Genomic DNA, 22140 nt, shown 5'->3' on the forward strand with positions numbered 1-22140 from the left:
TTTTTTCATTTGTAAAATGAGGATAATAATAGTCCCTACTCATAAGGCTCCAGTGAGGTTTAAGTGAATTCATAGTACATGTAAATCCCTTAGAGCCAGGTGCACATCGTAAGCATTTAATAGTCAACTATTGTTATCGCTGCCATGATTTTCATAGACCACACCTTCCCTCATCACTGAAAGTCCAATCTTGCTCAGTTGCCTATACTGCACAGACTCCCAATCTGTCAGCTCCTCAAAATCTAGGCAATATCTTTGACCCTAGATTTTTTTTTTGTTGGCTGACACTAAGCTGATCATTTACTCTGTCAAGGAGAATTGGCCTGTGTAAGTTGGTGTGTTTTCCTGTTACATATTAAAATGGGCCTCTCCCATTACAGACTAAAGGAAATCAAAGGTAATTATTTAATTGAAATTGGTGATTTCAGTTAAAGCAGATAAAAGTGAGACAATATTTATAGAAGCCAAGGATTTGAATTGGTGAGAGATGAGAAAATTAGCCTATGGTGAGTCAATTCTATACCTGTATAACCCAGAAAGACAGTAGCAGGAAAGCCACCAAATAATATAGAAAATGCTCACATTTCCCTCTTAGTACTTGGGCCTCTTAATGCTATAGATATTTGATCCAGCCTTGTCCCACAATATTGTATAAACAACACTGAACTGCTTACTAAATTGTTTCAGCATTCTCACACAGTAGAGATATTTTGAGATGGTGGGATCTTTTCGTTCTTCTCAATTTGCGCAGCTCTGCCTCAACCTTGCACGTGTTTTGATGTGCCACTGGTATAGTGTAGTTCAATTTAATTCTGTGCAAAGAAATCTAGGAACTACTATGTCAAGAGCATAGCATCAGGAAACAGCGATGTCTATGAAAATACATTCCAGCCGACTGGAATGACTGAAAATTAGGGTGCATGTGAGAGTGGTAGGAGACTTGACTAAGGAGAGAGTAGGGAACAGTTAATGCAAAGCAGTCATGTCATTTTAAGGAGGTTCGATTTTGTTTTGTTGGTAAAGGAAAACCATCGAAGGATGTTAAGCAGAGAAATAGCTTGACCAGATTTGTATTTTTAGAAATATTACCCTGAAAAGGCTTTCACTCCAATAGAGGAGCCACCACATGTGACCCACTAATTACTAATAGAAATTCCAGCATCATAATAAAAAATTGGTAGGCAAACATAGAGAAATATAAAAATGTTTCTAATTGTTGAAATCACAGAAGACTTCTTGGATGAGATGGCATTTGAATTTGGGCTTAAGGACCAGATATCTATATACAGGGTGATGTAGAATGTCCTTCCAAATCAAAAAAGTAACCAGAGAAGTAGTAAAGCTCAAGCCATAGGAAACCACATGCAACTGACTTTATTAGGGCTTTACTTTTGTGAAGAAAAGTGTGAGTAATAATAATGGAAATGTAGGAGTAGATTCTGAAAGGATTTGAATGCCAAATTAATAAATTTAGAATTTATTCCATAAGTAATGAGTGACCATGGAAAGGTTTTGTACTTGAGGAATGGAATGCATAATGCTCTTTTTAACAAAGATTCTCCTGGTAACCAAATGGAAGTAGATGGGAGTAAAGGACATCAAGAGGGGCAAAGATAAGGAGAATGATTCTGGGATTATTGTTACACTTTAAATAACGATGGTGAGAATCTGAGCCATAATTGTGCAAAAAGAAAAAAAGATCCATAGGATTTGACCTTGAAATGATAACCTTTTAGTCATGGAATAAACTTTGAAAGGGTGAAGCATCTTTTTTTTCTTCTATTAGCCACATGTTCTCAGGAATATTTGGAGAATGGCTTCCTCTTTTAGTGGAGAGCTCTTGGAGTAAGATGACACTTTCACTATCTCTGATTAGAGAATTCTTTTTACTGATTCTATCAGTTCTTTTCTATTACTCCATTTCAATTTGGTTCAATTTACGTACGACACCAGTATAAGAATTTGGTTCACATAGAATAAAGTTCACGTTCTGCCTCTGCTTTCTTCCCCTTGTAAGCTTGGACAAGATATTTAACCATTCTAAGCCTAACTTTTTATACTTATAAAATGGGTAAGCTTTGAAGTTCTCATGTCAGCAAGATGGCAAAGTTGGAAGTACCAACACTCATCTCCCCAACAGAAACAATAAAAGCAATAAACAACTACAACTGAGGAAGCAGCAGAAATCCTACAGAGCTCAAAAATTAAAGACGGCTACACAGAAAATAGGAAGCATTTCACCTGCATGACCTCACTCCCCAGTTCAGAACAGCTCAGCATGAAGAGGGATCCCCTCAAAAGGATTTCATCCCATGGGTAAAAAAAAAAAAAAAAAAAGAACAGAAGAACCCCAGCAAGTCTTATCACTACCTTGGACATCTGCAGCCTTTGTTACCATGGATCCCATAGTCTTCTCCAATGCTGAACCCAGCTGACAGAGCTGCTCTGAGTTCTGGCTGCACCTCCTCTCCAGGGCTGGAGCTGTCATTGAGGTGCGAGACCTGTTTCCAGAGCCCCAGTTGCTGTTATGCCCCACTCTCTGGAATTGGGACACCATAATGCCTTGCCATCTATGGGACTAGAGCTGCCTCTGTTCTGCCCCCTGTATCCTGAGTCCCAAGACACAGTTTTGACCCACCATTACTGGGGCCACGCTTTTGCTGCTTGATGCTCTACCCTTGGATCCTGAGTTGGGGTTTCATCTTAGCAACATTAGGGGCAAGCTGCTGCTACTCCACGTTTTCCTTATGGGGCCAGAGTTGGAACTTTGATCTTCAATCCCCAGTGCATGCTGCTTCTGCCCCTGGACCCCAGGCCCAAGCTACCATTGCACCCTGTCATCCCTGGGCCCATGATGCTACTGAGTCCCCCGACCTCTTCTCCAACCCCAGGCCTGAGTTCCTGCAGCAAGAACCATAGACCTAGACCCCAATTCCATAGGAGAGCTATACATGCCTGTACCTCAGACACTGGAACCATCACCATGGTAAGTGCACATGTGCCCCAAGCCAGGTGCTGTGGTAGTTCAGCATGTACCGAACCCAGGACCCTGACTTTACTGCCACTCTGAATGCCAGTGCACCAGACTTGGCACTATGAAGGATGTCAAGAGCTAGAGCTTCTTTCCATTGGCAAAAAAGGAGTATATCAACAGCTTTCTTCATTGAGGACCTCACCAACTCTAGCCACCACTACCACTGGCAGGGCCGCGACAGTTTTGGACACTGAAATCCCTACAGTCTTCACCACTGTTGACCTCAGCTGATGAAACTTAAAAAATAATTAATACCAATATCTCTCAAATTCTCCCAACAAACTGAAGAAAGAATACTTCTAAACTTATTTTACAAGGCCAGTATTACCTTGTTACCAAAGTCAGACAAAGACATTACAAGAAAAGAAAATTACAGGTCAGTATCTTTGATGAACATAAATGCAAAAATCCTCAAGAAAATACTAGCAAACTGAAGTCAACTGTATATTAAGAGAATTATATACCATGATCGAGTGAGATTAATCCCTAGGATGCAAGGATATTTTGACATACACAAATAAATAAATGTGATACACCACGTTAATAGAATGAAGGCTGAAAGTCCTATTATTATCTTAATTGATATGGAAAGGGCATTTGATAGAGTTGAACTTGCTTTCATGATAAAAATTCCAACAAATTAGTTTTAGAAGGAATATACTTCACCATAATAATAACCATATATGAAAAGCCCACAGCTAACATCATATTCAACATTGAAAAGTTAAGTCCTTCCTTTAAGCTAAAAAACAAGTCAAGAATGTCCACTCTCACCACTTCTATTCAACATAGTATTGGGAATCCTAGCACAGCAGTTAGGCAAGAAAAAGAAATAAAAGGCATCTAAATCAGAAAGAAAGAAAGAAAGTTATTTCTATTTGCAGCGGACATTATCTTGAATGTTAAAAAAAGAAAAAAAAAACCCTAAAGATTCCACCAAATAATTTAGAACTAATAAATGAATTCAGGAAAGTTACAGAATAGAAAATCAAAGTACGAAAATCAGATGTGTTTCTATACCCTAACAATGACCTATCTGAAAAAAAAATTAAAGCAATCTCATTTACAGTAGCATAAAAATAATAAAATAGATAGGAATAAATTTAACTAATGAGTGAAAAACCTGTAAACTGAAAACTGTAAGACATTGATGAAAGAAATTGAAGAAGACACAAGTAAATGAAAAGATGTCCTATATTTATGGATTGGAAGAATTAAAACTGTTTAAATGTCCATACTATCCAAAGAGTAGCATGACTCTATAGAGTCAATGCAATTCCTATCAAATTTCCAATGGCTTTTCATGGAAATAGAAAAAAACTATTCTATGCGACCACAAAGACCCCGAATGCCCAAACTAATCTTGAGAAAGAAGAACAAAGATGAAGGCCTAACACTTCCTGATTTCAAACTAGATTACAAGACATAATAATCAAAACAGTATGGTGCTGGCATAAAAACGGGCATATAGCCAATGGAACAGAAAAGAGAGCCTGGAAATAAACCCATACTTAGGGTCGACTAATCTTTGACAAGGGCACTATGAACACGCAATGGGGAAAGGATAGTCTCTTCAATAAATGTTGTCGGTATAAATGACTAGCCACAAGAAAAAGAATGAAACTGGATCCCACATATTATACCATGCATAGAATTGACCTGAAATGGAATAAAGATTTAAATTTAAGACCTGAAAACATAAAACTCCTAGAAGATAACAAAGAGAAAAAGCTCTCTGACATTAATCTTGCCAGTGATTTTTTTTTTTTATGAAACACCTAAAGCGCAGGAAATCAAAGCAAAAAATAAACACGTGGGACTAGCTGAAAAGCTTCTGCACATCAAATGAAGGAATCAATATATTGAAAATGTAACCTACAGATTAGGAGAAAATATTTGCAAACTATGTATCTGATAAGGAGTTAATATCCAAAATATATAAAGAACTCATATAACTCAGAGCAGAAAAGCAAATAATTTAATTTAAAAATGGTCAAAGGACTACGAAGTTTTCCAAAGAAGACATACAAATGTGCAATAAATACATTAAAAGGTGCTCAACACCATTAATCCTCCGGCAAATGCAAATTAAAACTACAATGAGATATCACCTCATACCTGTTAGATGGCTATTATCAGAATGACAAGAAATGACAAATGTTGATGAGAATACAGGAAAAGGAAACCCTACACACTGAGTAGAAGTATAAATTAGTATTATCTTTATGGAAAACAGTATAGAGGTCCCTCAACAAATTAAAATATAAAAATTAAACAGAACATTAAAAAAGCCAAAAAAAAAAAAAAGGAAATAATTTTCATTTACAACATAAATGAACCTGAGGACATAATAGTAAATAAAATAATCCAGACAAAGAAGGACAAATACTGTATAGAATCACTTATATGAGTAATCTAATTTTAAAGAGTCAGTTTTGTAGAAACAAAGAATGCAATGATGGTTGTCAGGAGCCGGAAGAGGGATTGTTAATTTCTTTGTTAGGGAGATGTAGGTTAGAGTTCAAACTTTCATTCATAGATTTTTAATGACTTATGGTGTCAATTATTCCTCAATAAATTTATAAATAAATAAGTTAAAAAATGGAGAGAATTTGGCAAGTCATTTGAGACATTAATTGAGATAATATACATTTAAGCATCGTACCTATAGTAGGTGCTCAATAAATATTATCTAGTATTAGTAATGAATTTATTTTAGATTCAAAGCCATAATACTTTGTGTTCAGATCTCCTGTCTACCAATTTTTCGTCTTTTCCTCCCTTTCTACCCCATTGTTCTGCCCCTGGGCATTTTTGCCATCCGGTTCTTATCTCTCTTTTTTGCTGAACTATAGTTTGCTTTGACCCTTTGCTTTTTACATATTACCTAAAATAATGATTGTTAGTATGCCTTAATTTCTTTAAAAAAGAACTTGAGTCTCAGAAAGGCTACACATTCTGTCCCACATCACTCAGCTAACGGATGGCAGAGTTAGAATTTGAACATAGACCTGACCAGGCCATCCATGATCAGTGCTCTTTCTTATATGTTGTCATTTCTCCCACTTTTTCAATGCCAACCTGCAAAAGTTCTGGATACTTATGCAACCACATACAAGGGTGCCCAGCTCAGCAGGCTATCGAGGGCTTAATCTAGCTCATGTTCTGCTCGGCAAGCCATGTACCCTGGCATGGGGCCATGTGCCCAGAAGAGGGACCTTTTCTAATTCTTACTCACAAAGATACAGAAAGAGCTAACAGAAGAAGCCTATCGTCATGCTATTATGTGACAAGCATGCCCCTTCCAGAGCCAATGTGGAATTACATCAACAAGTTAGCATGTTTGCCACTCTGCAAATGGGTGCTCTATGGCTGGTTAGATTGCATTATTATCCTCTCTTTTAGATTAGGGTAAAGGAGCATTTATCCTTAGGTAAATATATGGTAATTTTACTGAGTTACTAATGCATGAATATAAAGGTGGAGTAAAGTCAGAAACTGTCATGCTAATTCATCCTATATTTAATTAAGCCAACTGTCAGAACAAAGAACAAGGACCCCTTACTGTAGATCTTCATGGTTGATTACTTCTATGAACTGGCTGTTTTCCTTTACATGGATTTTCTGCCAAGTATGGATGACAAAGATATCAGTAAATGAAAAATAAAAATTTCAGTGATTAAAGTCAGATCCTGCCTTCTATTTTAATTACTTGTTCATGCGGTGATCTATTTAAGTTATTGCATTTGAGAACATATAATCGATACCGACATTCTTTTAAAAGATAAGTTCACTCTATATGTCTGCTGCTACTATTATTAAATTATGTAGACAGTTACAGAGGAAGAGTTATAATTTGGTCAGTGGATTAAATAAATTATATGACATATTATCTAAGGAGCCCGGTGATTGTGACAAAAGTGAATAAGAGGCAAGAATCAATTAGATAATGTCTGTAATGATTGATTATTGCTTTCCAGACCTAAAGAAATATGATTTGAACTAGTTTAATATGTTGTAGACTCTCTCTCTCTTCCTCCTTTTCATTCTTCCTCCTTTCCTCTCTCTAGTATGAAAGGTTATATAAAGCCATGGCATATCATACATTTCATTAATATGCCATGGAATATCAAATATTCCATTAAATGAAGATTAGCATTGATTGTAAAAAACATTTTTCAAATTCAGGATTCAATGAGTTATACCCAGGATAAAGTTACTAGATCTAGTTTACCAAACGCAGTGTAAAATATTATAGTGCATGAGTGCAATAAAAATAAATGCTAGTTTTTGTTGCTCTTCAGTTGTAATTGCCAATTAATAAAGGATTTCAGGACAGATATATGCCAGTTTTAGCTGTAAATGGGTGTTTCCAAATGTTTTAAGAATTAAAAAATATTTTTTCACCTTTATATCTGGATTATTATCCTAAGATTATAAAACTAGTTATTATAAAACAAGTAGAAGATTGGATTCATAAACACAGGGATTAGATATTTATTTATGTTAAAATTTCAAAGATTTCTGAAGTTTAAAAGATAAGTTCAACTTACCTGTAACATTGCCTAAAATTCTACTAGTAGAGATTCACTTCTTTAAGTAAAGCTTTGCCTCTGGAAAGAATTTAGTAAAAGATTCTGGAGAGAATAACTCATTAAGTATGTATCATTCACTAAATATAATAGTTATTGTTTGGGGAATGTTTACTAGGTTCTAGAAAATGCACTAGGTGCCTTGTAAGCATGAGCTATTATCTTCACAACAGTCCTACTTAGTGCATATTAATTTTCCATTTCATAGTTGAGAAAATTCAGGATGATAGAAATTAAATACATTTCTAAGGTATAAGAGACAGAGTCCAAAATCAAATCAAGATATTCTGGACTCCAAAGGCTTAGCGGTGTTCTATGGGGACTAGTTTCCCAGGAGGTGTTACAAAAACAAACCCATGTAAAGTACCTTGAGAAAAGAGATCAAAAGATGAGTTGAGATGACCACAGTGAATTGGGAGAACTACGAAGACAAAAATCTAACAGACCTCTCTTTTTCACTGATGACTAAATCCTAAGCAAATGTCACCTTCTGTCCAGTCTTTGTTTGAATTGGCATTCGTTTTCCACTCTTGACATGCACATCTATGAAATTTCATGGTGTCTTAAATTGATCTTACAGGTGTTATTTGGTGACAAGATGTTCTCTTCTAAGACATTTCTTAATCAATTCATTGCTACCAAAGTGTGCAACCAGAAGCTATTTCATCATATTTGCAGCAACTTCCTATTTTCTTTTTGTGGATTCGATCCAAAAAACTTAAACATGGTATGTAAGTAGTTGAATCAGAGAAAACAATTCTTTTGTTGCACAAAGGTGAGGAGAGTTCATTCTGAATTGCATGGAAACCACATTTCAATGTCTCCTTTTGTCTTCGGGAATATAATTAGCATGTTCATGACCTCCAACCAAAGCTGAGAGCCTCCTGCTTTAGTAGGAAGATTTGAGAAAGTTTTACTGCTGAAAATTCTCACTAACTCTTGCTATTGGCTGAAGTGCCACCATTGAAAAGCCCTTCACTTTAACTAAGGCTGTGGTTTTGAAATTTATCTTACTGTGCCTGAGCCCTATCTCAGACTTACTACTGTGGATTTTTTTTTTTTTGATTCAGAATAAATCTAAATGTTAATGGAGGTTAAAATACTGAATAATTTATGTCCCGCAAACTTTCAAAGAGCCCTGTAGGATATTGATCACATTTTTAAAATAAGAAAGCAAACGGGAACATTCAGATCTGTTCTCAATGTCTTACAATGAACAACTTTCTTGGAATGTCCTTTTGGACATAACACAGGGTGACGATGAAGGTCAATGAGGTTTTTATCCCTTAACCTCTTGTCCTCTTGAACATTTGAGACTGGAAAGAAATTTATATTACCTTCTGTCTTTGAGCAGTAGGATGTCCTCTATTGGCTTTATGAAGATACTGCTCAGGACAGAACAGAACTAAGGGATGGGAAAGTTCTTAAAGATGAGTTTTTTTGATTACTATGTCTTCAAAGAATATGGTATAAGTTTATTACTAAAAAAATTTGAGAAAAATGTTTAAATTTATTTGTAGTGTGATTATATGTTTAGCTTCCAGTTAAGAAATAATCTTTACTTTACAGAGTCGCTTGGATGTCTATTTCGCACATGGTCAGGCAGGAACATCTGTTCAGAATATGCGGCACTGGGCCCAGGTATGTGCTTCCCGTTCCTGATAAGATGCATGCCTATCTTTTCAAGATCCCCAAAGAGCACTCCCAGAGAGCTTACTGCAGAGTTTTGCAGACACCCGCCACTGTCTAGTTGATGTTTCTAGAATCAGCATCAACTCATGTTGATTTTCTTTACTTTGTTGTATTCTTCATATCCTCAGTGTTTGGTGTTTGGGCCTAGTTTCCAGGTATTCTACTGAATTCTGATTCTTAGATTATTCCAAACTGCCTTTTCTAGGAAAAGTTTGTATTTCCTCTTTTGAGAAATCATCAGCTCTAGTAGAACTTTATATAACATGATATAGGCTATTGCAGAAAGATCTGCTCATCCTTCAATTGTCATATGGGCCATTTCAGAGTATAGAAATAATGTTTCATTCAGAGAAAATTAAGTATTAGGGAGAAATTAAAACAGATCAACAGTTTATCTTTCTATCCTCAGTCAAGGTTTTGTGTGTGCATGTCAAGGGGGGTGGGGAGAGAGAAAGAGAAAGTTCTTCCCAAAGTTTTAATATGTCTGAGATCCCTAGGAATTTGCATTTTAATGTGCACCCTGATAAATTTGTTCTTTGCTTTAAAGTTGAGAATCACTGCTATAGATAGCCTGAAACATTAGTTAAGGATTTCTGAAATTCTATGAAGAGTTTTACCCCCAGGAGATAAACCTTGAAGTTCCTATAGGAAAAAAAACGTTGAGGACATAGGGCCTCCTACTGGTGAGGAGACAGGTAGATTCTGATGGGCTTGGCTTTCCAGGCAATATAACTTCAATTGCATATTTATTGAGCACTTACTATGTGTTCCTTTTCTTTTCATACATACGATTTCTTTCAATCTCATTCTTATAACAATCTTTCAATGAAGAAATTGATATTCCCGTTCTACAAATGTCACAGCCAATTTCTCACAGATCTCACAGCCGACTCCTCTTAAAAGAGCAGGCACTCTTCTCTGACGGAAAATTCTCTTTAGTATAGAAATAAGGGTAAGAGGAAAAAGTGTTTGTCCATTAGCTATAGAGATAGCTAAGGCAAGGATAATGAAGATGGTAATGATGATGGTGCTGGTGGTTATATTAGTAAAAAGGGGTTTGTTGAGCAACTAAGTGCTATATTTTTTTTATGCCTTGCCCTATTTAATCTTCTCATCCTATGAGAACAATGTTGAAATTCCTGTTTCATAGATGAAAAAACAAGTTTAGAGAAAATAAATATCTTGTCCTGGACCACAGATTCAGAATCCTAAAATCCAAGTTCATACCTAGTATACTCTATTGCTTCCCATTGCTGAAAACTTGCAGAATTTCAATAACAGTAGACTACTGCCTCTGTCAAAATGAATCTGATGGAAATAATTTAAAACTAAAAATCAGGATTAAATAAATGAGTGTGGGAAACAAAATACTTGAGATTTAAGTTAAAAAAATAAATAAACCCTTAGAGTAGTCCAAAAATAATAAAGTGCTCAAGGTAAGGCTAAAAATTACCTGTCTTCTCAATTCGACATGAGTGGCAAATAACAGGAAAAGGGACTCCAGGTGTTTGAATGTTTCATTCTAAAATCTGAAGTCTAAAAATTAAAATGCCAAAATGAGTGCACATACTTTCCCAGACATGTAGCCCACGGCCACGTTGCTGACAACATGGCAGGATGCACAGCCTGCAGACAAGAGACAGCAGTGCCACAGCTCCCACGGGAAGCACGGAGGGCATTTTGGGAACAAACATTCCTTTCAATAGTAACAAAATTGCTTAAGTACAGGGAATATAATCATCATATCCTAAACCATCTGACAAAGATAATGTTTAAAACTGTGTAATAATAATAGCAGTCCTTTTTTTAATGTAGGAGATATATAGCTGGTACCTTTTAATATATATAAATTTTTTAAGCCAAGATATTTAAAACTTATTCAATTTGGCATCCTTTAAAACTTTTTCTGTGTACACCATTGTAACTTTTAAAGGCATTGCTGCCTAAGACTTTTCATTGGAAAAGTATGGGGGAAATAAAAGTTTGTCAGTAAGTTCCATAAATTAGGATCAATTTTTATCGTTTTCATTATTTGGCTTATTAGTTTTTATTGAATTTTAGCTGGTGTGCTAAAGACTGAGACATAATGTCAAACTTTATATATTTCTTGTTTACGGTCTTTAAATATGTATTTTTTATATCATTTAATGTGTTTATTATTTTTATTTTTATAGGCTGTTAATTCTGGTATGTTCCAAGCTTTTGACTGGGGAAACCCTGATCAGAACATGATGCACTTCCACCAGGTACCATCATAATAATAATCATCAGTCGTATACTGCAAATAAACTAATAAATGTAGTAGCCACTCATTAAGCACTTACTAGGGCGCATTTAAACTATGCCAGATATGTTATATAGATCGGATGCTGCTTATTGGATTCTTACTATATGTTATATTATTTTTCATCTTAACAATGATCTTGCAAGGTAAATATTATTGTCTTCATTTTTCCAGAGGCTCAAGAGATTAGGTAAATTGTCAAAATTATTTAGCTAGTAAAGGAACAAAATGTAATCCAGGAGTTTCTGGATCTAAAGTCCATTCTTCTACTACACTTATTCCTTCTCAAAAAAAAAAATAGAAACTCTTAGCACTTAAGACTATATTTTAAAGACAGAAGTAACGATACATAATGTTTGTTTCTAGAGCATATTCTCAGACTTCTTATCCATCTCATAAAATGAGCTAACACGTCCTATTCTTTGGAAAGTCGTTTACTACTCACTAAAAAAATTGGATTATTAAAGTTACACCAGACAGAAATAAAGTTACAGCAGGAAGAAGCAGTGCTATCTGACAGAGAACAGTATGTCAAGGTATTTCTTGACATTATCTATGAAAACTTTTGGAGCAACAATACATAGGGAAATATGTATTGTTGTGGTTATTTTTTCTAGCGAATACGGAAATTTAATAAAAATTTAAAAATTTTGGCTTCTTGCTGAGATTCAAGTTAAGAAAAAAAACCCTAAGAATAGTTGAATGAACTACTGGGATCATATTAAACAAGTAGTCTTCAAAGATACATAGCTTTTTCTACTTCAGGGATGTGGAAATTTGGAAATCCTTTAAAAAGCAAATTTTCAGTGCCACCATAATAACTACGGTAGGGAAAATGCATAACTTCGACTGGCATGAAAAATCTGATATTTCTTCTAAACTGCTATAGTTATGTGGTTGGGAGGATGTGTGCCCACACATACAAACATGCTATGTCAAAGTACTATTTACTTTTGTAATTAACTAGTTCGTTGTCCAGCAAGAGTATATAGCTGCTTTAGGGAATGCTTTTTAGATGATAGCCTTACCCTGTAAGACTCAGAATCACAGGTATTAGCTTTATCATTATGCCTACAGATTCTAGTTTTTCTTAAATGGTGATTCAGATTCAACTATGAATCTTTTGGTTGGGATTTTGCGCGGGGGCGGGGGGGGGAGGAGAAAAACTCAGACAAATTGAGGGTGAACTTCATGCACTTTTAAAAAGTAATAAACTTAGTTTCAACCATAAATTAGACAAGTATATTTATAAATATAATCACCAATCTTTTAGTACCAAAAAAATTTAAAAAATATTCTCAGCCAAAATATACCATGTATTGTTTGGATCCTAATTTGAATATTCTAGGCTCCCCCATTCATCCTTAGCAGAGTATTAAATCATTGCAGTAAAGATATTCTGATTTCTGGGCCTTTTCAGACCCCCTTTGTTTCTTAAAGCTTACTAATATTTGTTGCTGCCTATGTGTTGTGTTGTCATGTAATCTTTATCTCTATCTTTGCATTAAAATATTTATGCTTTGCATTAAAATATTTATGTGTGTCTCTTCTATCATCAGTTGCACTTTGCATTTGGAGCCATGTACCAGGCTTTCCTGAGTCCATCTTACCCTTTCATGCACCATAGTCAACACTAATCTGCACTGATTTCATTCTCTACCCCACCTACTGCCTTCTCATAGCTACACATTCTTATTTACCACTTGCCCCTAAGCTCAGGTTCAAAACTTCCTAGTATTATAGGATAGAGGTGATGGTGCTTAAAATATGTAGTAATGCAAAGACTCAGGCACAACCCATCATCAACCAGCATATATTACTATAGAAGTGCGCTCTGCCTGAATATCGCCCTGCTAAGAGAACTCGTAGTGCATAGCCACCAAGTTGGTGTTCCCTCAGGCACATTTCTAGTTCTCAAAGAAATCAGTTTCCTAAAGATCTATATGTTTGTCCACATTACTTTTTCTATTAATCTTGCTGCCCAAATTGACTATGGTATATTAATTTGCTCAGGCTGCCATAAAAAAAAATACCATAGACTAAGTGGCTTAAACAACAAGAATTTCTTTCTTACTTACAGCTCTGGAAGCTGGAAGTCTAAAATCAGAATGTCAGCATAGATGGGTTCTGGTTAGGGCTCTCTCCCTGGCTTGCAGAGAGCCACTTTCTCACTATGTACTCACCTAGCCTTTCTTCAGTGTGTGAATTGAGAAAGAGAGAGCAAAAGAGAGAGAGAGAGAGAGAGAGAGAGAGAGAGAGAGAGAGAGAGAGAGAATATCTCTTTCTTATAAGTCCACTGTTCCTATTGGATGAGGACCCAAAATTTATGACCTCATTTAACCTAATTAACTTCTAAAAGCCCTATCTGCAAATACAACATATGAATTTTGGAGGAGACAGTTCAGTCCATAGCATACGTAATAATTAAGACTCTTAGTTGCAAGTAGTAGAAACCAATTGCTTTACTGAACTAGCAGTATAGTGGTAAATTCACAATAGCCAGGAACTTAAACTCTGTCATCAGGGCTTCTCTCTCTCCCTCTCTCTGTGTCTCAGTTCTGCTTGCATATGCTGTTTCCATTTTTAAGTTCTTTCCAAGGCAGAACTAGTAGGATGGTGACTGGAAGTACCTAGCTCATATAGTTCTTTCAATTGCAATCCCAAAGAAAAAGACAAATGTTTCTTAATATCTCTGTCAAAAGTTCCAGAGAGAACTTGAGCCCATTTTTCATCGTCTGGCATACAATCACTGTGGCCATAAGAGTAAAGAACTAATTGGCCAGGCCTGGTATCGCTGGATCACTGTGCTACTGAGGGATTGGATTTGTTGAATCAGCACAAGAATGGGGGAAGAAGGGAGAAGGGAAGAGTTACCGGCTCAGCACCACAGACACACAATTTCTCTATAACAGACTAGCTTTTTAACATCATATTTCTAATGTCTGCTTTCATATATTGGTCTTGATGCTTCTTGAAGAGTCTGCTCAAATGTCAGTAATTTCTGTGAGCTCAAATTTCTGCATATGAGAGGGGGTATTTATATTAATCCTACTCAATATTTATTTGAAAAGGACATAGCCCCAATTCAAGGACTGCTAGAAAGATGCCCCCCAAAGAAGTAAGAGCCCCTTTTATCTAGGATCCTTTTCTATTTTCCCAAAAGTGCAAATCAGGAGTATAATGGTTGTCTTTTCAAAATCACAATGCATAGTATTGCACTAAAGTACTTTCGAGTATTTTTAACATTTTAATGTTTACATATCATTAAGTGTATCCTAGTTGCTGATTTTTAATATTTGAAGAACTTGCTTAACAGCTAATAGTTAATGTTACTTACATAATGTGGTTGTCTGTGAAAACTCTTTTTTTCTTTTTCTCTGTCTTTTTAATTGAATTTAGCTTACACCTCCCATATACAACGTTACTAAGATGGAAGTTCCAACAGCAATGTGGAGTGGTGGACAGGACCGTGTGGCTGATCTCAAGGACGTTGAGAATTTACTCCCTGAAATTACCAGACTTATTTATTACAAGTCTATTCCACACTACAATCATGTGGATTTTTACCTTGGACAGGATGCACCCCAGGAAATTTACCAAGACCTAATTATGTTGATGGAGGAATGTTTCTAAAATTAAATACACTTTCTTTTCTCTAAGCAAGTTTTCATAACAATAATGTGGCACACACAGCCAAAGATAATTCCCTCCAATGATTTTCACCTCCTGGTGTCCATATATTTGTTTGGTCCTCACTCCTTGAATCAAGAAAGGACCAGAGACTTGCTTCTAGCTGACAGAATTGGCAAAGGTGATGGGATGTCACACCTTTAATTAGATTATATATATGGCAAAGGTGATAGATGTCACTCCCTGATTATATTATATGAGAATCCATTTTAGCAGACTATAGCAAGAGTTCTCCTTGTTGGCTTGGCAGAGTAAATAGGAATGTTGAGGAATCCCACGCAGCTTCTAGGATCCACATATGGCCTCCAACCAAAAATCTGTAAGAAGCTGGGACTCTGTCATGCAGCTAAAAGGAAATTAATTCTGCTAAAACTTGAATGAGCTTTGAAGCCTATTTTTTCCCCCGTAAAGCCTCCAATTGAGTAAGAGCCTGCCCAACACCTGGACTGCAGCATGGTGAGACCTTGAGCAGAGAACTTAGTTATGCTATGCCCTGAATACTGACCCACAGAAACAGTGAGCTAATAAATACATATTGTTCTGAACTGCTAAGTTTGTGGTAATTTGCTATCAGTAATCGTAAGCAACTACTACTATTCATAATAATGAATTATTATTATTATTATTATTATTGTTATTATTATTTTGTCTCTTTGGTTAGAAGCTTGAGAGATCCTGTCCTTATTTCCTTTATTTCCCTTTGTCTTATTTCCCTTGGCCTTGAACTTCCTTGAACATTTCTTGTTTTGCAGGTCTCATAGTGATTGATTTTCTCAGTGTTCGAAAAAGTCTTTATTTTGCCTTCATTTTTTTCATGTTTTCTATTGTGGTTGGGACATTTAACATGAAATCTACCCTCCTAATGGATTTCTAAGTGTATGGTACAACACTGTTAACTATAGGCACTATGTCGTACCAAAGATTCCTATGACATTTTCTTCTTGCATGACTAAAACACTACCTGTTAAACATCAAATCCCCTTTTCCCCTCCCCTAGCCCCTGGCAGCCACTGTTCAACTCTCAGCTTCTATAAGTTTTATTATTTTTAGATACTTTATATAAGCGGAATAATCTAGTATTTGTCCTTCTGTGATTGGTTTATTTCCCTTAACATAATGTCCTTCAGGTTCATCTATGTTGTTGCATATGGCAAGATGTCTTTCTTTTTTAAAGCCGAATAGTATTCCATTGCTTGTATATACCACATTTTCCTCATCCATTTGTCCATCAGTGAAGATTTAGGTTGCTTCTATACCTTGGCTATTGTAAATAATGTTGAAATAAACTGGGAGTACATATATTTTTTTTCAAGATCTTGATTTCAAGGTCTTGATTTTTTTGAATATATACCCAAAAATGAGATTGCTGGATCATATGGTAGTTCTATTTCTTGAGGAACCTCCATACTGCTTTCCATTAGCAGCTGCACCATTTTGTATTCCCACCGAGAGTGTATAAAGGTTCCAGTTTTTCCACATCTTTGCCAACACTTGTTGTCATGTGTTTTTTTTTTTTTTTTTTATGATAACCATCCTAACAAGTGTGAGGTCATATCTTATTGTGATTTTGATTCGCATTTCCCTAATGATTGGTGGTGATTCAGAGAAGGCACACAACCCTAAGACCTCTCTCAGGAGAGAAGGAAATGAGTAAATTGTATATATCCATAGAAAAAGTTTGAGAGGCTCCCAGAATCTCTCTGGTGAGAGAGAAAGTAAAGGTATTTTGCCTTTGTTTCTGAAAGATATTTTTTCTTACAATGAAATTTTAGATTGACCTTCTTCATATTTTGTTCTTTTTTCAGATTTCTTCTTTAAAAGTCCATTGACCTTTGGCATGCATAGTTTTTGATAAATTTGTAATATTTTATCTTTGTTTTTTGGTACTTAATGTACCTTTTCTTCTGTTTTTAAATTTTCTTTTCATGAATGATTTTCAGCAATTTGGGTGATCCTTATTGTGGTTTTGGGTGTATCTTACGTGGAACTCCATAGTCTTCTTGGATCCATGGATATATAGTTTTCATCAAATTTGGAAAGTTTCTGTTCATGATTTCTTCAAATATCTGCCTTGACTTTTTCTGAGTGTCTACTTACACATATGGTAGACTACTTGCAATTGACTCACAAGTCACTAAAGCTGTGTCCCCCCCAGTGTTTGTCTCTTGGTGCTTCATTTGAGAGTTTCTGTTCCTATGGTTTCACATTCACAATTTTTTCTTTTGCACTAATTTGCTGTAACTATATCTTCATTTAGGTCGTTTTTTATATATATATCTTCTGTATCATTCATTCATCCTTAATTTTCATGTTTTTCTTTAAATCCCCTAACATTGTAAGCATATTTTAATATCCATTTTAACATACTTTCTGCTTATTTATCTCTATCATTGTCAATTTGTTCTGTAGATTGACTTTCTCCTGAGTAAGGGTTATATTTTCCAGCATCAGAGCATGCTTAATAAATTTTTATTGGATGTCAGACTTTGAAGTTTGCATTCTGAGTGCTAAATTATATTTTAGTCCTTTAAACAAGGGTAGAAATTTTTTGGCAGTCAGTTGATTTACTTGCAGCTAAGTTTGATTGCTTTGAGGCTTTTTAAAAATCCCCCAAGGGTAATGTTTCCTATAAGAAAGTTTTGCCCTACTACTGAGTCATGAATTTTTCTGAGGTCTCTGTTTAATTACCATATGTTCAGAAAGGTCTCTCCGTGCTGGTTGGTGGCAATTCAAATTAATTCCTATGTATACTTTAGGAATTGTTTTACTTATAGTTCCTTGGCAATTGTTTTTCTCTGAAAGTTTTACTTTGTTCACTCTGTGTAATTTTACCCTTTGCATCAGCAGATTATTATTTAGTTCAAGGTTCAGGGGGATGCCTCTCTATATTTCAGGAACTCTTTCTTTTGATTGTTCCTCTTTCTTTGTTGTTCTGCCCCACAAATTTTGTTCTTCTTATCCTTCCTGAATTCCACTCTCTGTCTCCTTTAGTCAACTAGGCAACTGAGCTTTCTTTGGGTTGCCCCACATTTGCATTGGGCAACCCATGCAAATTACATTTTCATAGGGTTCACCTTACTTGTTTTCTTCCTCTTAGTGATTACAGTGCATCTTGATCACCAATGTCTGAAAAATTGTTTATTACTTTGTTTTCAACTTTTTAGTTTTCATAGTACTATGATAATTCCAGACTTTGTTATTTTCTGATGACCAGAAGCAAAAAAATCAAGATTCTTTTTTAAAAATTATATCATTGTGCTAATGTGTAGCCAGTATAACTTTACATAAATATAGTAATTGTAAAAAAATAATAATAAAAAGAATACATAACTAAAAATTTTAAGTTGTTCTATGTTTCACCTAAAGTTGTCTATCTTACTGTCAGTATGTTTCAGGAATGTTTCATCACAATTGTGATGGAATCCAACCCCCTGATTTTAGATATGAGTTAGCACAGTAATATAGAGAATTCAAGTAACTTTCCCAAGTGTATGACTTAGATAAGATTAGAACTACATTTTTAGAATGCTGATCCAATGTAATATTTCTACAACATCAATTTTTCTCTGCAAAAGCTTTACTGCTGCTTCCCTAATATATTTAATTATAAGCCTTCCACTGATCTTTTTCTATTACTTTTTAAAGGGTGGTTTCACCATGAAATATCACTATACCAGAATTTACAATGATTCTCAGTTTTTTATTTTATTCTATCAAATCCCAAGTTTTCTATCTTTCAGCATTTCCCATAATCTTACTTCACCTGCTTTTCTAGTTACATTTGCCTCTGCTTTCTTAACCAGACATATGTCTTTTATTCAAAAAAGATTTATATACTTAAGTCTTCTCACATATCTTTCTTTCTCATTCTCATTGATAGAATTTGTCTGCACTGTGTGCCTTAAACTGAATGGAATCTGATTAAGATTAAATCACATTGCATTTCTTGATCAAGTAGGATTTTCTTGTTTTTATTGCTATATCTTAAAAATTTTTGTTTTTAATTTATCATTATTTTCAGTAGGAATCTCAAGATACATTACCATTATTCTTATCAGTTATATCAATTTAATACTTTTAGTTTCATTTTGTACTACATGTTCAGGATTCTGAACATTGCCAGCTTCTAGAAGGGAGAAGACTTTAACATAGAACCATTTTTCAGTTCAACCATAAGCCTACTTTGTGCAGGACTTGGGGTGTCAGAGGACTCCTTAGTGACAAGTAGTCTTCTTGATCCCTGCCAAAGAAGTTTCTGAACAACTCCTCAAAGTTACAAGTCATTAATTTAAAATTTTTATCTTGTACCTCTTATTAGTTAGATGCTAAAGATATCTAATGTAAGGAGAAAAAATATGGTCCTTACCCTTATATATTGAGTTTAAAATATGATGGGGAATTTCAGCCCAGTGAGCATAGTAATTAAAATAACAATATTTAGCACTTATTATTATTCACTTATTAACTTATTTAGCTTTTATTAAAGACATAGCCTAAGTCATTTAATCCTGTCTATATCTGTGTGGTACAGGTACTATGTTTATCTATTTTGTAGAAGAACACTGAGGCTCAGAAAACTTAAATCCTAGCTCCGTTCAAATATTTAAGCATTAGAAACAAATCTGACTCTTGATCCCAGAGTTTTCTAAGCCCAAATCCTAGGCTCATAATACTTCCTTGTTTTGTCACCCAATAGGAAACCCAGGATAGATTGTCCAGTCAGGAAAGCTCCTGCTTGTTAGAGAATTCTTGAGGCTCTGTACAGTGGACAAGACCAGAATTTAATACAGACTTAAAGTAAATAGAAACTAAAGCAAAATCTGTCACTGGAGCTACAGAATGGGAGTGATTACACCAGCAACAGGGTCACGGGATGAAATGGACAGAACAATAGTGTATATAAGGATGAAAAACAGGCTACGCAAGTTCTGAGTCAAAACCAGGTTAACAGAGAGCAGTGTCAAGTCCCTCAGCCTGGTTGGTATTCATCTGACAAATCTGTTGACAGGTGTGTTGTGATGGCTTTTGCGTAGCAGCAACACTTTAAGGTAGCAGCCAGGAGTCATCCACTTGACTCTACCCATTGTAATTCCCCTCAATGAAGCCCTGCCCTACAACACTGGAGAATTCTTCAAGCCTTAACAAAACACTCCTCCCTTCTATGTTTAGTAGAATCAGAAATTTTGAAGTCACTATCTTCCATTAAAAAAGGCTTTTTCTTTATCTTTCTATCTGAACTTTCTTACATGAGGCTGAGCATTTTCACATTTTAGGTGCCATCAGCCCAGTCCTTTCAGTGTTGATTCCAACTGTTGTATCTTGCTTACCAATATGATGTCAGATGGATACATTTGGTTTAGTGAGATGACCAGTTCTCTGTTAACCTTTCCTTTAAAGGATATTGTGGGTGCTACCAATAGTTATAAAGACATCATAACAAAAAATTGCTCTCATTTCTATGGCACTTCATGTTCATTTCAAAATGCTTTCACAGGTATAATTACCTTTCCTCTTATTGATTGAGAGGTATCATGGAATCACTACGGAAGAAATGCTTGTATTAGCATTAAACAATGGAAGTTCTAGAGCCAGCTCCACTAGTTATTAGCAATGTGATCATGGAAAAGTTACATATTAAATCTAGCAATTTCCTTTTCTACAAAATGGACACACTCATTCCTTCCTACCCGACATGCTGTCATGAAGACGAAATATGTTTATGAAGCATAGTTGTATAGCAAAGCACTCAAACATGGGCTTTGAAGTCAAATTGTTTAGGTTTGGTTCCTAGTTCCATTATTATCTTTATATCCATAGACAAGTTAATCACTCTAATTCACATTCTACCTATCTGTAAACTGGAGATAGCGTTAATACCTCTTTGGTGACAATGGCATATCAGAGTACCATATCCTGACATTCGATTTCATCTGTGTCCCAGAAATGACTGCATTTACACATGCTGAGTCACATAACTGAAATTTACAAGATGCTACAAAGCATAAACCCAAAAACATGTTTATAATTTACATTAAAAACTATAACTGTCAAATATCAATTTTTAGGCCAAGCTACTGGATATTTCCCCATAGTAAAACATATAGGAAGTCCTGGTCTGAAAATGTTGCTTGATGTGCAAGGTTAAAAATGCACAGAGGAAGTATATGGTCTGACAGAAACCATTACCTACACAATCATTCAATTGCATTGAGCCTTTTCTATAAGGGAATAACATGACTTACTTACTTACTTAATTACATGACTTACTTCATTAAATCTTCATAACAGCTTTATAAAATAGTACCATTTTTAACCGTTCTTTATAGATTAGGGAACTGAAGTTTGGAAATATTGGGCAATTACCTCAAAATATCAGTTCTCTTAACTGGAATCTTGACTTTCAATACCATGCTCTTAATTTTTATGCTGTAATGATAGATCTATTATGAACTAGCTGGGCATTCAGAACATGAAGAATAATAAGGTAGATACTGTTCCTGCCCATGTGGAACTTACAGACTAATGAAAAAGGGAACATTCTTGTATAATTATTTTTAATTATAAGTACACTGAATACACCAATATGAAGTGCTCCTTCATCAAGGTGGACAAGGAAATCTTCTCCAAGGAAATAAAATTTTGATTGAGATCTCTAAAATCTGCCAGATATTACAGGCAGGGGTCTAGCTCAGGTGGCAAAGAGCTAAGCTCACTGGAGAGGATTTAAGAAGCACAGGAAGCCAGCGCATGATAAGCTCGAAGAGGTAGGAGGAGCCTGGTTTGTAGGCTTTCCTAATTAGCCATAAAATTTTGAATGCAAAGCCATTAAAGAATTTTAATCTCAATAG

General features: G+C 35.3%; 1 protein-coding gene across 5 annotated transcripts in view; it reads left to right on the forward strand.

The window, feature by feature from the left end:
* The window catches only part of LIPK (lipase family member K), a 38136-nt gene extending 22303 nt beyond the window's left edge, over nucleotides 1-15833 (forward strand). For all 5 annotated transcript variants that reach the window (XM_016129198.2, XM_016129199.2, XM_016129200.2 and 2 more), the window contains 4 exons: nucleotides 8207-8353; nucleotides 9196-9267; nucleotides 11493-11564; nucleotides 15002-15833. In XM_016129198.2, the coding sequence (XP_015984684.2) occupies nucleotides 8207-8353; nucleotides 9196-9267; nucleotides 11493-11564; nucleotides 15002-15235 (525 nt within the window). In that variant the 3' untranslated portion in view covers nucleotides 15236-15833. The remainder of the gene's footprint in view (nucleotides 1-8206; nucleotides 8354-9195; nucleotides 9268-11492; nucleotides 11565-15001) is intronic.
* Nucleotides 15834-22140: the final 6307 nt, after the last annotated feature.

The sequence above is a fragment of the Rousettus aegyptiacus genome, unplaced genomic scaffold, assembly GCF_014176215.1.
Source record: "Rousettus aegyptiacus isolate mRouAeg1 unplaced genomic scaffold, mRouAeg1.p scaffold_m13_p_6, whole genome shotgun sequence".
Classification (NCBI taxonomy): Eukaryota; Metazoa; Chordata; class Mammalia; order Chiroptera; family Pteropodidae; genus Rousettus; species Rousettus aegyptiacus.